Here is a 17,196-nt window from a genome sequence, read left to right on the forward strand (position 1 = left end):
GTGGTGGGACTATGTTTCTGCCCAGTCTACAAAGAGCTAAAAATCATGAACAGACTGACCAGCAGAGGTTACAGCATAGAAGAAGGTGACTGACAGGTCACTGGGAGTAGCAGGCAGCCAGCAGGAGCAGTGAGCTGGTGGGAGCCTGGCCAGTGGAGCAACAAACTGGCAGCCAGCACGAGCAGCCAGCTAGGGCAAGCACTCAGATGGCAGGGCAAGCAAGGTGCCTTCTTCCCTGGGTGGGAGCTGAACTAAATGACCCATCTGAGGGAAGGGAGCAGAAGGAGACTCCACCGATTAGAAGGCAAAAGATGCACTGTCCTACGGATGGGGGTTCCACGATCACCACTCCCAAGAGAAGGAGGAGGGTGGTGGTGGTCGGGGACTCCCTCCTCAGGGGGACTGAGTCATCTATCTGCCGCCCCGACTGGGAAAACTGAGAGGTCTGCTGCTTGCCAAGAGCTAGGATACACGATGTGACGGAGAGACTGCCGAGACTCATCAAGCCCTCGGATCGCTACCTCTTCCTGCTTCTCCACGTGGGCACCAATGATACTGCCAAGAATGACCTTGAGCGGATCACTGCTGACTACAGTGGCTCTGGGAAGAAGGAAAAAGGAGTTTGAGGCACAAGTAGTGTTCTCGTCCATCCTCCCTGTGCAAGGAAAAGGCCTGGGTAGAGACCGAAGAATCGTGGAAGTCAATGAATGGCTACGCAGGTGGTGTCGGAGAGAAGGCTTTGGATTCTTCGACCATGGGATGGTGTTCCAAGAAGGAGGAGTGCTAGGCAGAGACGGGCTCCACCTAACGAAGAGAGGGAAGAGCATCTTCGCCAGCAGGCTGGCTAACCTAGTGAGGAGGGCTTTAAACTAGGTTCAGCGGGGGAAGGAGACCAAAGCCCTGAGGTAAGTGGGGAAATGGGATCCTGGGAGGAAGCACAAGCAGGAGAGCGCAAGAGGGGAGGACTCCTGTCTCATGCTGAGAAAGAGGGACGATCGATGAGTTATCTTAAGTGCCTATACACAAATGCAAGAAGCCTGGGAAATAAGCAGGGAGAACTGGAAGTCCTGGCACAGTCAGGGAACTATGATGCGATTGGAATAACAGAGACTTGGTGGGATAACTCACATGACTGGAGTACTGTCATGGATGGATATAAACTGTTCAGGAAGGACAGGCAGGGCAGAAAAGGTGGGGGAGTTGCGTTGTATGTAAGAGAGGAGTATGACTGCTCAGAGCTCGGGTATGAAACTGCAGAAAAACCTGAGAGTCTCTGGATAAAGTTGAGAAGTGTGAGCAACAAGAGTGATGTCATGGTTGGAGTCTGCTATAGACCACCAGACCAGGGGGATGAAGTGGACGAGGCTTTCTTCTGGCAACTAGCAGAAGTTGCTAGATCGCAGGCCCTGGTTCTCATGTGAGACTTTAATCACCCTGATATCTGCTGGGAGAGCAATACAGCGGTGCACAGACAATCCAGGAAGTTTTTGGAAAGTGTAGGGGACAATTTCCTGGTGCAAGTGCTGGAGGAACCAACTAGGGGCAGAGCTTTTCTTGACCTGCTGCTCACAAATAGGGAAGAATTAGTAGGGGAAACAAAAGTGGATGGGAACCTGGGAGGCAGTGACCATGAGATGGTCGAGTTCAGGATCCTGACACAAGGAAGAAAGGAGAGCAGCAGAATACGGACCCTGGACCTCAGAAAAGCAGACTTTGACTCCCTCAGGGAACAGATGGGCAGGATCCCCTGGGAGAATAACATGAAGGGCAAAGGGGTCCAGGAGAGCTGGCTGTATTTTAAAGAATCCTTATTGCGGTTGCAGGAACAAACCATCCCGATGTGTAGAAAGAATAGTAAATATGGCAGGCAACCAGCTTGGCTAAACAGTGAAATCCTTGCTGATCTTAAACGCAAAAAAGAAGCTTACAAGAAGTGGAAGATTGGACAAATGACCAGGGAGGAGTATAAAAATATTGCTCAGGCATGCAGGAGTGAAATCAGGAAGGCCAAATCACACATGGAGTTGCAGTTAGCAAGAGATGTTAAGAGTAACAAGAAGGGTTTCTTCAGGTATGTTAGCAACAAGAAGAAAATCAAGGAAAGTGTGGGCCCCTTACTGAATGAGGGAGGCAACCTAGTGACCGAGGATGTGGAAAAAGCTAATGTACTCAATGATTTTTTTGCCTCTGTCTTTACGAACAAGGTCAGCTCCCAGATTGCTGCACTGGGCAGCACAGTATGGGGAGAAAGTGACCAACCCTCTGTGGAGAAAGAAGTGGTTCGGGACTATTTAGAAAAACTGGACTTGCACAAGTCCATGGGGCCGGATGCGCTGCATCTGAGGGTGCTAAAGGAGTTGGCGGGTGAGATTGCAGAGCCATTAGCCATTATTTTTGAAAACTCATGGCGATCGGGGGAGGTCCCAGATGACTGGAAAAAGGCTAATGTAGTGCTCATCTTTAAAAAAGGGAAGGAGGAGGATCCGGGGAACTACAGGCCAGTCAGCCTCACCTCAGTCCCTGGAAAAATCATGGAGCAGGTCCTCAAGGAATCAATTATGAAACATTTAGAGGAGAGGAAAGTGATCAGGAACAGTCAGCATGGATTCACGAAGGGGAAGTCGTGCCTGACTAACCTAATTGTCTTCTATGATAAGATAACTGGCTCTGTGGATGAGGGGAAAGCAGTGGATGTGTTATTCCTTGACTTTAGCAAAGGTTTTGATATGGTCTCCCACAGTATTCTTGCCGCCAAGTTAAAGAAGTATGGGCTGGATGAATAGACTATAAGGTGGATAGAAAGCTAGCTAGATCATCGGGCTCAACGGGTAGTGATCAATGGCTCCATGTCTAGTTGGCAGCCGGTTTCAAGCGGAGTGCCCCAAGGGTCGGTCCTGGGGCCAGTTTTGTTTAATATCTTTATTAATGATCTGGAGGATGGTGTGGACTGCACTCTCAGCAAGTTTGCAGATGACACTAAACTAGGAGGCGTGGTAGATACACTAGAGGGCAGGGATCGGATACAGCGGGACCTAGACAAATTAGAGGATTGGGCCAAAAGAAACCTGATGAGGTTCAACAAGGACAAGTGCAGAGTCCTGCACTTAGGATGGAAGAATCCCATGCACTGCTACAGACTAGGGACCGAATGGCTAGGTAGCAGTTCTGCAGAAAAGGACCTAGGGGTCACAGTGGACGAGAAGCTGGATATGAGTCAACGGTGTGCTCTTGTTGCCAAGAAAGCTAACAGCATTTTGGGCTGTATAAGTAGGGGCATTGCCAGCAGATCGAGGAACGTGATCGTTCCCCTTTATTCGACATTGGTGAGGCCTCATCTGGAATACTGTGTCCAGTTTTGGTCCCCACACTACAAGAAGGTTGTGGAGAAATTGGAAAGAGTCCAACGGAGGGCAACAAAAATGATTAGGGGTCTGGAGCACATGACTTATGAGGAGAGGCTGAGGGAACCGGGATTGTTTAGTCTCCAGAAGAGAAGAATGAGGGGGGATTTGATAGCAGCCTTCAACTACCTGAAGTGGGGTTCCAAAGAGGATGGAGCTCTGCTGTTCTCAGTGGTGGCAGATGACAGAACAAGGAGCAATGGTCTCAAGTTGGAGTGGGGGAGGTCCAGGTTGGATATTAGGAAAAACTATTTCCCTAGGAGGGTGGAAACACTGGAATGCGTGGTGGTGAAACACTAGGGAGGTGGTGGAGTCTCCTTCCTTGGAGGTTTTTAAGGTCAGGCTTGACAAAGCCCTGGCTGGGATGATTTAGTTGGGAACTGGTCCTGCTTTGAGCAGGGGGTTGGACTAGATGACCTCTTGAGGTCCCTTCCAACCCTGATATTCTATGATTCTATGAACTCACACAGATGCACCTCTGAACCCTGGGTCCTCACTGACCAAGGATGACCCACTGTGTGTGGGGTCTGGTGAGGGAGCAGAAATGGGTACAGTAAAGGAACTTTTGGTTGTAGGATTCAAGAACATGAGGTGGAAGGCACTGCCCCACACACTCTGGGGTGAGTGTCCTGCTCACAGTTTTATGTTTATGAATCCTGCTTGTGGCACTTTCCCTAATTAATGTTGGGTGACTTCTCTCCTTTCATTTCTTTTCTACACCCAGACTCTGTGCTTACAAGTGGGGAAGTATTGCCTCTCAGAGGCACCCAGGGGTGGTGTGTAATTTTCCCAAGTTACTGGGTGGGGGCTTGAGCCAGTTTTGTGTTTTATTGTTGAAAAGGAACCTCTAGATCAGTGGTTCCCAAACTGGGGTTCATGAACCGCTGGGGGTTTGCAAAATCTTACAGGGGGTTCTTGGGAAAAAATTCCCTAATGGCGGATAGAGCTGTCCCTAGGAACCCTGGGCAGCACGGAGCCAGCAGCCCGGAGCCCCTGGACTTCCAAGAGCTAAACAGATCAAAGCAAGTCTATCTATCACACTGAGGAGATTTAAACTTCAAGACTCCTTATAAGAAATGGAAAGGGAGGTGGATATTTTTTGCTATTTTTAAAATTAAATAGTATTGTTTTTAAAATTATTATAAAGAACAAGTTTAAACTTTGTTGTAATGTGCGTTGTTTGCCTGGACTGCTCAAGACCTGAATGCTTGTGTAGGAGGAACTCTCTGAATTGGCTTCTTAAATACCTTCATGCTGTTTCACATCTGAAACTCCTTGATGAAACATAGGAGTCTTGTTTTATAACAGGCTTATTCAAAGTGATACAAGCTACGAAAGTGAGATCTTGGAAGAGTGTCGCCATTTTCATAATGTAATAAAAATACTGTAATGATAAATAATAATTAATAATAGTGTGTAATAAGCATGCCATAAAAACAAATTTTATATTTCCAAGATCACTGCTTTTATAATTTATACTCAGGTAAATGAGAAAATCCCTGGAAACATTCATTTTTGGAGGGGGTTCGCGAGACTTCACATTTTAATGAAAGGGGTCCACAGGTTGTTAAAGTGTGGGAACCACTGCTCTAGATATTGAACTTGGCCCTGGTTGCTGCTGGCTCCACCTGGCAGAAGGGTTAAAATGTTATTCTAGGTAGGTGGAATCCAGTTCTCTTTGTTCCAATTTAAATAGAATCCCTGTTATATTATTCTTTTTTACAACCAGTTCTACTATCTTGCCTACCATTAAACAACATTTTATCACAGTGTAACCCCCTCCTCCCAGTTCTCGCCTGCTGAGTAAATTATACCACCTCTGTGATGGACCATTGCTAAATCTTGGTCAGTGGTTTGGGGATAGGGTACCCCTTGGATGTATTTCTAACTATAAAATGAAACCTACTCAGAGGTCAGTTTACACAAGGCGGGGGTGTCGGTGTCAGCGCCCCCTGTACTGGGAGGAGCAGGCACAAGCTAAGGGGGATGAGCTGTTGAGTGGGGGCAGTGGGGGCTCTTGGGGAGAGAACGAGGGGTTAATGGGGGCTCTTGGGAAAGCAGAAGTTGAAATGTGGGGTTGGGCTTGGGCCAGGGACTGAACTTCAAGGGTTGAAGTGCTGGAGGGGGCAGGCCCAGGCTATAGGGATTGATTGGGGGAGGCTAACGGGAAGCAGAACAATGAGGGAAACTCCACCAAACCCCACTCATCTCCAAGCTTTCCTGAGCCAGTTTTAGGGCAGGTGAACAAAGTGGTTGCCCTGGGCACCAATTTCTGGGGAGGTGGTGGCACCATACCTCTGTGCTGCTCAGCTGGGTTTTTTTTCCCCCACCACAGCTGCTCTGAGTAGGGTGACCAGACATCCTGATTTCATCAGGACTGTACCGATATTAGGGGCTTTGTCTTCTAAAGGACCCTATTACCCCCCCATACCTATGCTATCTGGTTACCCCAGCTCCGAGGGGAGCGCTGAAAATTTTTTTTTGCTTTGATTGGCAAAACACCCAGGCCCAGTTCCGAGCAGCCTCCCAGCATTCCTCTGAACCCGTAGCCATGCCCACCCCAAATACCACAGAGGTCCAATAATCCTCAGCCCCCCTCCTGCCCAGACACCACATCTGCAGTTACATTTCGCTCCCCACAAGACGCTCCTTCCCCGCCACACACACATCCTTCTGAGGGAAACAAGGAGTCAGTTCCTGCCTCCCACTGTTTGAAGGGATCCTGTGAGAGAAATCTGTGCCACGCATGGAGCTGCATAAATCCTGGCAGCTGTGCAGGGGTGGGGGATGACTGATGAGGAAAAGCAAAGAGAAGGGATTCCTCAAAGGAAGGGGCAACAATAAGAGATTGGAAGGGGAAGAGAGAGGGCACTTGATGAACAAGGGTGCAGGGAATGTTCCTCCAGGGACAGACTAGAAGGCATGAAGCCGACAGTTGTGGAAGGAGAAGTGATGGGAGAGGACAGAGAAGCTAGTAGGAAGGGAGGTTCTAACCTATCTCCTAAGGGTGATGTATGTACAAGGCCCCATGGTGTAAGAGTCTTTAAATGCAGGGTAACACATCATGCTCATCATCCACCTTTCCATCTTCCCATACCCTCTGTGTGTAATGTAAGTAAGGTTTTTTCCCTGCATTAATCCTGTCAGAAGGGTCCACTTTATGAGTCATCTCCCTCCAAAGTGCTCTGTTCAGTGCCATATCCTCTATCACACCACATGCTAACATGCCTTCCTTTAGGACATCCTATTACTTCTTCTTGGATCAGCTTCCTCTCTTTTCCCTTCCATCTTGATCTCTTGGTCTCTCTTACCCATGTAGTTGTCAGGACCAACCAATCTGAGCCTGAACTCCCTCGCACAGGAATAATTCCTAATGTCATGTGTGCAAAAAAGCCAAAAATGTCTGCACTGTAACAGGCAGCACATCCAAATGATGACTGAAAGTAGAGATACTCTAAACATCAAGAGCTCTCAGCCATGCTTGTAGCTGTTTCCTTCACTTCACACTGACTCTACAGACATTCTCGGCTTGGATGTGATGTTTGGGGTTATTGTGTATGCTGGTTGTGTTGCTGTGTTGATTTGTGCGTGGTTGTGTTGTGCTGGGAGAGCTATGTGGATTTGCACAGGGGGCAGCTGGGCCTACGGGTTTGTCAGCTGGCCCAAGTAATCCACCCTCTATGCAGTGTTCCTCATACAGCCAATGAATTTGTTGCATGCAAGTTAGCTGTAGAAAAAAGGTGGTGACTGGTTGAGTTTCCCTGAATATTACAATGGTCTAGGAGTCTGGGCAGGGCCTAAATACATGCCCTACTGTACCTGTGGGAGTAATTCATAAATTCAAAATAGCTGAGAATTTAAAAACTGGATGGTAACAAACCACAAAACCTAATGATTTTTCCACCGGGTGATACTCTGAACAAAAGGAGCTCAACCACGCTTGTTGTCACTTCCCTCCCTTCCCACTGACTCCGCAGACATGTTAGGTTTCAGAGTGACGCACAGACGGACATTCCTGGAATTTTATTTTATAGATTTAAGACGCCAGAGTTGAGTTACAAAAATTATAGAAAGAATCTGTATGAAGAGTAAAAGATTAATCCTACTGAATTTATCTGAACCTGCTTGGGTAAAGTGGGGAGTGCAAACGCCAGTTCAGTCCCATGCCACAGAAACTCTCCCCACCGAAGCAGAATGTCATCGTCATAATTCACTAGCATTGGCTGAACAAACCCAAAATGCTGGACATTGTTACTAGCTCCTTGTGAACAGAGCAGCCTTTACAGCTGTCAAAGAAGCTTTCATGGGTGTCAACTACACCACAAATGAACTAAAAACAGCTTATGTTGAGAATAGATTCACACCTGAGCCCATTTGAGAACACTGCAGGATTATTGTACATGCCATTAGAGTCAATTATGTAGTTATTTTATGGTATAACACTTAATTTTGTTAAATCCTAGTTACTTAAAAAGTTGACTAATTTGTCTGTGCATTTCATGGCAATTAGTTAATTTCTGTCACTGTATTAAGGAGTTCAAGATCACAGACAATCAAATTAATCACCTCAGGAAATGGAGGTGACTTTTCAAGGTATTTACCGAGGAATAACAATGAGCTGGTAGGACATTGGGGCATTTGAGGTTAATGTCATCGGAGTTATATCAATATCCTTGGGGTCAATGAGAGGCTTCAAGGTAAAGTTCTGCAAAATCATTGTCAGTAGCAAAAATAGCTCCATCCGAGCCAGAGCTTCTCCCAGGCAACTCCGTTTCCCTGCAATGAAAAAGGAATATTGAAGAGATGCTGGAGATCTTTCTTTGCAGCATTTTACATGCTGTTTCTATGGACGGAGGATAATGGAAGTCACTCCGAGTTCAGGATGGTAGGAAAGCATTTGGGGCTTAAGAAGCCATTCAAAGATTGTTTTAAGGTTTGAGTTCCATATATAAAGCGATCTTTTTAAATCCAGGTTGGGAAGATGTGGGATTTGAGGAATAGTTTATGCACTTCCCAAGTTAGCTAATAAGTGTTAAGGGGTAAGTAATGTGGTGGTTATTGTGTAACAAGTAAGGAGGTGCGGGCAGGATCATGAGTAGATGGATGAAGGAATAATTGATCATGCACTCATTTACACCAGACAGACACCAGAAAAGCATGAAGTTACCAAGCAGAGCAAAGAGAGGAGTATGTGTAGTGCGTCTGAAAAGTCACTTCAGACAGCTAGCAGGAAGTAACACGGTTTAAAGACTGATAGATGTTTTACTAGAGTGAGAGACCCTTCTTCATGGACCACCTGAAAACCCTCTGCAGACAGTGTGAGCCAGTAGAGTCATCAAGGCAAAGCTAGAAGACAGTCTGAGATCTGAAATAAACATGGATAACTTTACCTATAGAAAAAGGCATGAAGAAGTCACTCTTCTTGAAGGCACCATTTTCATCCAAGAAATGCCCTGGGTTAAATTGCTCTGGCTTTGGAAATTCCTTGCTGTCATATAGGACTGACTGCAGTACAGGGAATATAGTGGTGCCCTAAATTAGTAAACATATAAACAGAGTTAAAGTGGATACTATCCAAACCAGAGAAACCTTCAAAATTCAGAGCTGGACAGTGGGACCCATCTTGATTTTTCTTTATTTCCTTGCAGCTCCTGAACTTCATGTTTTCAACCAGAAGTAGAAATATTAAAATTCCATGAGAAGAGCTAATCCCACTGAAGTCCCATCCACAGGGAAATCCTGAAATCTCTTCAGAGAGGTTGTTCCTATCTGATCATTATCCTGAATTCAACATCAAAAAGTTTGGGGAGAGTTTGGCTAAGATCTAGAAATTTCACTTGCACCTCTGAGCTGATGCTCTGAAGCATTTGAGGTTTCCTGGTCAAGATACTGTATTGATCACACCAACAGTTTCCCCATAATTCATAATTAAGCTAAAAGCCCCATGCAATTTTACAGTGAAACTCAGCAACCCCGCCCCGAGTATGGAGAGTTCTGGTGCATTTTAACACCTCAACAGGTTCAGAGTTTGGTGGAGATTAGAACTGGGTAAAATTTATCAGACAAATACAGTTTATCCACCAGAAATGCAGTTTCAGCTGATCTGAAACTATTTGCAAATTTGACCCAATTAGTTTTGTCTGGGAAAAAGTTCAGAAAACACATATGAGTCAGGGTGTGTGTCTTCCTATAACTTTTAGTCCAGAGGCTAAGGTACTTGGGATGTGAGAGATGCAAGTTTGAATCCCCAATTTGGAGCAGCAATTTGAACTCAGCTCTTCCCCCCCCCATCCAAAATGAGGATTCTAACCTCCAAGATCTCAGATATTCCAGGATAGGCTCCTTTCAATCTGTCCTTAGGAAGCTGTTCCACTTTTTATTAACATTTAAACATCCACTGAGCCAGCGAGAATGACTCTATAGCCTGGTGAGAAAGGCACTCACCTGGGAGGCAGGAGATGTGGATTCAAATCCCTCCTCTGAATCAAGCAGAGGGAAGATTTCAATCCACATTTCTTAACTCCCAGGTTTTTGGCCTAATGAAAATACAAAGTGGAACTGCTTGACCAGGAGGACTTGAGAACAGAATAACCTAAATGCCGGTGATTAGGGCACTCAGCTAGGAGGGGGAAGAACTGTGCTTGAGTCCCTGCTTCACTGAATATTTAAGTATTGATACAAAACAGAATAGCTTCAGCAAGAGAGATTGAGGACTCACCCCAGCATAGTCTATAGCCTGGTACTTAGGATACTCACTGGGGAAATCTGAGTTCAAGTCCCGGCTCCAGAGTGGAGGTACAAATCTAGGTCACCCACATCCCAGGAAAGTGCCCTATCCACTGGGCTAAAGCGTTAAAGAAGGGGGATAAAACCCAAACCAAGATTTCTGAGGTAGACCAGATTTTTCCAACTTGCTGACAAATTGCAAAGATTTTCAGAAGCTAAATGAATATTTTTTCTGATTTTTTTTTTGGCTTGCTGGCTGAACTGAGTTCAGTAACTGGCATCATCCGACTAACAGTAAGAGCCCGACTCAATTTTACAGAAACCTCAGCCTTGAAGCGTGGTTTGTTTTGTGTTGTGTATTTATCTGTACTGGTTTGCATTCAATTCCAGAAATGGGCAAAGGTGTGGGGAACTCTGATCCTTTTTAAATTTATTCATTCATTACCCATTTGCATGCGCTATTTTGTTTTGATTTGACCTAACAGTGTCAAGAAGTTTCCCCAGAAACACCCCCCTTTGGCTCCCCAAAAGAGGGGAATGATTGCACGCATTGGTGTGATACCAAAATCTTAGCTGCACATCATTGCTAAAGTTATTCTCTATTCCATAGCTTACTGCTTCGCAACTAGGCTCTCAAACCCTCTTCTGGATGGAAACCCTAACCTGCAGACTATGAAAGTCTGCATACAGGGGCTTAGAAAATTTCAATATAATTGGTACATTCCTGGCAATTATTTAAAACTCCGACCACATAAAAACTGGCCAAACTATTTCTGTTGTGAACGAAGAACTGGCCCTTTCCCCGAGAACTGACCTTGGGGATAATGTATTGTCTGAAACGAGTGTCTCTAGTCACAGCACGTGGGACACCAAGAGGGGCAAGAGAGATGAATCTCTGGGTCTCATGGACCACAGCATCTGTATAGGGCATCTGGCTTCGGTCCGCCATGCAGGGGCTTCGGCTTCGGCCAATCACACGGTCAATCTCTTCGTGAACTTTCTCTGTCATCAAATTAATGAGGTTTAACACCAAGACTAAAGAACAGGATTCCCATAGATTTGCCCAACAGTCTGTTGCTCTGCCCCCAAAACACAAGTCTCAGCAGATGGACATTGGGAATATAACAAAACAGGTCAAATTTTGTGTTACAGAAACTACTGTACTTCGTATCTATGACAAAGGGCCAACAATGTAATTACTGGGCAGTGATATTGTTCATACCTGGTTCTATTACTAACTAGAGCACAATGTAAAATTATCACCAGTGCATCTAAATATCTACTAAGCAAGAGAGTCCCAAAGCATCTCCCCCTGCAAGGCCATTTGCTAATATGCAGGGCCGTCCTTACCCATAGGCAAAGTACGCAGTTGTGTAGGGCACCAGAAAATTTGGGGCACCAAATTTCCTGGTGCCCTGTGCAGCTGCATGCTGCTCCAGCCCCTGCTCCGGCTCTTCCCCAGGGCCCCCGCCTCTGCTCCGCCCCACCTCTTCCTGCCCCAGCCCCACCCACACTCCTCTGAGGACTCCAGAAGTGGTCGGGCCTGCACTCACCAGTAAGTAGGGTGACCAGATGTCCCGATTTTATAGGGACAATCCTGATTTTTGGGTCTTTTTCTTATAATAGGCTCCTATTACCCCCCACCTCCTGTCCCGATTTTTCACATTTGCTGTCTGGTCACCCTACCGGTAAGTGGAGTGACCCTGCCCCAGCCTGCTCTGCTCCCCTGGCTCCCAGCCGTGCCGCCGGTGAGTGCTGGGGGGCAGTTCCCCCCTCCCTCCAAGCCTGGGAACCAGGGGAGCGGAGCAGGCTGGGGCCAGGTCACTCTACTTCCTGCAGGAAGTGGCCAGCACCCCTCTCCCCCTTCCCCCCTGGAGGCCTGGAGCTAACCCCCTCCCTCCCGTGGAGGCCTGTGGCGGGGCCCCACACAGCCCCCCCCTCCCCCCCGCGTTGGGGCTCCATAGGGCACCAAAATAGCTAGGGATGGCCCTGCTAATATGAAGTTGGAATTAGCACTGGATATAGCTGTTTTTTTAGCACTGGCAGAGCTTTGATTTAAGCCCTTACATGATCCTGTCCTCTACAAGCCCATTAAATCCAAGGGCAAAACATTTTGCCTTTGCCTTCATTCAGGGGAAAGGGGCCCGTTTGACAGCCCTGGAATGTGAAAGCATCTGTTACCCACAGAACAGACACTGCCTGGTTAGTGGCAGTGCAGGCTTCTCTTTTACAAACACTGCAATTAAACACCCGTGGCTGGCCATGTCAGCTGACTCAGGCTCGCAGGACTCAGGCTACGGGGCTGTTTAGACGTTAGGGCTCAGGCTGGAGCCAAGGCTCAGGGACCCCACGAAGAGGGAGGATCCCCAAGCCAAAACATCTATACTGCAGTTAAACAGCCCCGTAGCCCAAGACCTATGAGCCAGACCCAGCTGACCTGGGCCAGCCACAGATGTTTAATTGTAGTGTAGACATACACATACACTTCCCTTATCAGAGAACTTGAACGCTGATCTGGATTTGAGAGAGGAATTCAGCCTTTGGATCCTCTGCTCAGATGGCCAATATAGGGACAAGTAATGCCCATTGTACTGGTGCTTTTTGGATGAGAACTTCTGCCTGCAGGGGAGTGGAGTAAGAAAGTCCCCCAACACATCTTCAACTCACTTCACATGAATCAAAGAACATCCACCACATGGCAGTCACGCGGGTCACTGCCAACCCAGGTCAGATGGTATCTGGTGATTTAATGGGGGAGGCTCTGCCTACATTTACTGATCTAGAGAGCCAGGCACTCCTCACATCTCCCCAAGACTTGACATTGTGTGTGTGTGTATATGTGTGTGTGTGTGTGTGAGAGTGAGACTGTTACCTTCTATTTCTGGGTATTTCATAAGAAGCAGGAGTCCATGTTTCAGGGTGGCACTGGTTGTCCCTGTTCCAGCAAAGAATAAGCCTAATGTTCTTCTTAACATGTTCTCAGGGGTAAATTCCGACTGGCTGTTGTGTTGCTCCTGCAGAAAGATTTGGTAGAGATGGTTGATAATTGATTGTAAAAGCGTTGGATCTATTGTCAGACGCCAAAGAAGTCTCATCTTCTACCCAAAATGTGACCCACCTGGCATCGTTATACAAATCCTACAGAAATGGGCCATAGTACTGGAGATTACAGCAGCATTATTGCAGTGCTTTGGGCCATTTCTGTTCACTAAGGTGGTTTTACATGAATGAGGTGAATAGGGCTTCCCCCTTTATATTATAATTTCCTTGTCTCCCTTTAGGGGCTTCTGAAAAGCCACGTACTCTGTTGTTCCTTAACAAATAAATAGCACTGATATGTATAACCCACTCCCCAGTAAAGGGGAAGGGCTGCGGCTATCACCTACCTGTTTTATTTTGATGAGGAAAGCATCGATGAAGTCTCGAGGGCAGCTGGGCTCCAGGGACTCTCTGTGTATCTCCACTCTCTCCAGAACAAACTTTCTCAACTCCTCAAAGTGTTTAAAGATTCTCTGGTGAGGCCCAGGGATGTAATGCATGAGAGTCGGGAAAAAATTGTACAGCTGTAAAGATGGAAAAAAAAAACCCACATCTTGGTTTTCCTGGGTAGAGAAGCTTCCTTCATAGTATTTACTCAAATGACTACAGCAGCACAGACTCTTCTGTGACACATTTTCTAAATGGATTCTAAAGAACTCTGAAAATGTTACCAACTCACATTACCCAATGCATATATATTCCACACACAAAGTTCAGTGACATTCAGTTACATTAGCTAAAAGACTCTCCATTATTTTCAAAATAAAACCATCTTCAATAGACACATCTTTTTCTTGAAAAATCACACTGAAGTGCTCTATCTTAACTCTGAACACAGATTTTCTTGCCAAGTGAAAGCACATTATAGATTTTCAAAGGGAAATTTACTTTAGTCGTGCTGAGGTCGAATTTAAGAGACCCACATTCTCTGCCAATGTAACTCCATTGATTTCGAATGAGTTATGCCAGCAGACAGTTTGGCCCTTCATTTGGTACATTTAGTGAGGTTTTCAGGAAGGGGGCGTGGAGGTAAGTGGCTGTGAGCTGGAAGTGAAAAGGAGTTTATTTTGGAGGTGAGAAATATGTTCACATTCACTATCATGTTGCTTATGTAATAAGGCATGTGACGTGATTGGTGTGGATGTTAACATTTTAACTGGCAACTTCCTTTACCGAAAATGTTGACAGTGAATATCCATAAGCAAATTTAATTCTGAGCTAATGACGTGTTTTTGTGTGGGAATTTAAACAATACTTAGGCCTGGTCTACACTATGACTTTAATTCGGATTTAGCAGCGTTAAATCGAATTAACCCTGCACCTGTCCACACAACGAAGCCATTTATTTTGAAATAAAGGGCTCTTAAAATCCATTTCTGTACTCCACCCCGACGAACGGAGTAGCGCCAAAATTGATATTGTCATTTCGAATTAGGGTTAGTGTGGCCGCAATTCAATGGTATTGGCCTCCGGGAGCTTTCCCACAGTGCACCATTGTGACCGCTCTGGACAGCAATCTGAACTCGGATGCACTGGCCAGGTAGACAGGAAAAGCCCCGCTAACATTTGAATTTTATTTCCTTTTTGCCCAGCGTGGAAAGCACAGGTGACCACAGATAGCTCATCAGCACAGGTAACCATGCAGGCCGATAATCAAAAAAGAGCACCAGCATGGACTGTACGGGAGGTACTGGATCTGATCGCTATATGGGGAGAGGATTCAGTGCTAGCAGAACTTCGTTCGAAAAGACGAAATGCCAAAACATTTGAAAAAATCTCCAAGGGCATGATGGAGAGAGGCCACAATAGGGACTCAGATCAGTGCCGCGTGAAAGTCAAGGAGCTCAGACAAGCCTATCAAAAAACAAAGGAGGCAAACGGTCGCTCTGGGTCAGAGCCGCGGACATGCCGCTTCTACGCCGAGCTGCATGCAGTTCTGGCCACCACTACCCCACCTCTGACCATGGATTCTGAGGCGGGGGTAATCTCATCAGTTACACCTGAGGATTCTGCGGACGGGGAAGAGGAGGAGGAGGAGGAGGAGGAGGAGGAGGAGGAGGAGGAGGACGAGCTTGCGGAGAGCACACAGCACTCCGTTCTCCCCAACAGCCAGGATCTTTTTCTCAGCCTGACTGAAGTATCCTTCCAACCCTCCCCCAAGCCAGTATCCAAGACCATGACCCCATGGAAGGGACCTCAGGTGAGTTTACCTTTTAAAATATAAAACTTGTTTTAAAAGCAAGCGTTTTTTAATGATTACTTTGCCCTGAGGACTTGGGATGCATTCGCAGCCAGTACAGCTACTGGAAAAGTCTGTTAACGTGTCTGGGGATGGAGCGGAAATCCTCCAGGGACATCTCTATGAAGCTCTCCTGGATGTACTCCAAAAGCCTTGCCACAGGGTTTTTGGGCAGTGCAGCCTTATTCTGTCCTCCATGGTAGGACACTTGACCACGCCATGATTGCAGCAAGTAATCTGGTATCATTGCATGACAAAACCTGGCAGCGTATGGTCCCGGTGTTTGCTGGCATTCAAGCAACATCCGTTCTTTATCTCGCTGTGTAATCCTCAGGAGAGTGATATAGCTCATGGTAACCTGGTTGAAATACGGGAATTTAATTAGGGGACAGAGGTGGCCGTTCCTACTGGGCTTTTTGTCTGTGGCTGAAAAGAAATCCTTCCCTGCAGTTAGCCAAGCGCGGGGGGGGAATTGGCCCTGAGCTTTTCGCGTTTGGCTAGCAGGGATCTTCCCTGATATCAGCCACGTGGTGGGGGGAGGAGTAAAGTGATCATCCCAGAGAATTCATGGCAGGGATGGGAGTGTTAGTTTGGTTCCTGCAGGGATCTTCTCTGATACCTGCCACGTGGTGGGGGGAGGGATAAAGCGATCATCCAGAGAATTGGATGGGGGGTGGGGTTAGTTTGTTTTCTGCTGCTGAAGGTTAACAGGAAAACCGCAGCACTCAACGGGCTTTGCTTGGTATGTGGGAAAGGAGGGCGCAGAAGCCGAAAGACAATGGTTTACCATGGCTGCATGCAAGCCGAATTCTGTTGCCCGGACCTGCGTCTGTGATCTCTAGCAGCAAAGCCACAGGCACTCAATATTAAGAGGCAAAATGCGACCTTGCACAGAAATCACATGTGCTATGTAATGTGAATAGTGTTGGTCACCGTGAAAGAGTATAAGCATTGTTCTGCAAAATGTATCTTTTTAAAAAATTCTCTCCTTTTTTCCCTCCCTCCAGCAGCTGCAAATTTTTCAAGCCTCCCTCGTCTGTCCCGAAGGCTATCTCAGATAAGGCGTCAGAAAAAGAAGACGCTAGACGAGATGTTCGTGGAAATCATGGAATCCACCCGCAGTGAAAGAGCTCATCTGAATGAGTGGAAGGACATGGTTTCAAAGTATAGGAAAGAAGCCAGTGAACGTGAGGACAGGAGGTACCAACATGAGGACATGAGGGACCAACGTGAGGACAGGAGGGACCAACGTGGGGAGAGGAGAGATGCTCGAGATGAGAGGTGGCGGCAGGAAGATCAGAAGAGGCAGGATGCAACGCTGGGGCTGCTGCGTGAGCAAACAGACATGCTCTGGCGTCTGGTGGAGCTTCAGGAATGGCAGCAGGATAACAGAGTGCCGCTACAGCCCCTGTATAACCCCCTCCCCCCTCACCATGTTCCATAGCCTCCTCACCCAGACGTGTAAGAACGCAGGGGGGGGGAGGCTCCGTACACCCTCCCATTCCACCCCAGTGGATAGCCCAAGCAAAAGGCTGTCATTTTTTTAACCTTTTTTTAGTGGCCTTTTCCTTCCCACCGATCCTCCTCCCAAACCCCACCCGGGTTCTCTCCCTCTTTTTATAATCAATTAATAAAGAATAAATGATTTTTAAATGATAGTGACTTTATTTCCTTTGAAAGCAAGCTGGGGGAAGGGGGAGGGTGGGTTCCTTACAGAGAATGAGTCAATAAAGGGGACGGGTTTTCATGAAGCAGAAACAAACAGAAATTTCACACTGTAGCCTGGCCAGT

General features: G+C 46.7%; 1 protein-coding gene across 1 annotated transcript in view; it reads right to left on the reverse strand.

The window, feature by feature from the left end:
- Positions 1–7,409: 7,409 nt before the first annotated feature.
- LOC128840644 (cytochrome P450 2H2-like) overlaps positions 7,410–17,196 on the reverse strand; it is a 30,167-nt gene continuing 20,380 nt past the window's right edge. Inside the window, exons 5-9 of the mRNA XM_054034913.1 lie at positions 13,514–13,690; positions 13,000–13,141; positions 10,942–11,129; positions 8,792–8,933; positions 7,410–8,177 (exon numbers count right to left, since the gene is read on the reverse strand). Of these exons, the coding sequence (XP_053890888.1) occupies positions 7,999–8,177; positions 8,792–8,933; positions 10,942–11,129; positions 13,000–13,141; positions 13,514–13,690 (828 nt within the window). The 3' untranslated portion in view covers positions 7,410–7,998. The remainder of the gene's footprint in view (positions 8,178–8,791; positions 8,934–10,941; positions 11,130–12,999; positions 13,142–13,513; positions 13,691–17,196) is intronic.

Source organism: Malaclemys terrapin, chromosome 7, assembly GCF_027887155.1.
Source record: "Malaclemys terrapin pileata isolate rMalTer1 chromosome 7, rMalTer1.hap1, whole genome shotgun sequence".
NCBI classification, from domain to species: domain Eukaryota; kingdom Metazoa; phylum Chordata; order Testudines; family Emydidae; genus Malaclemys; species Malaclemys terrapin.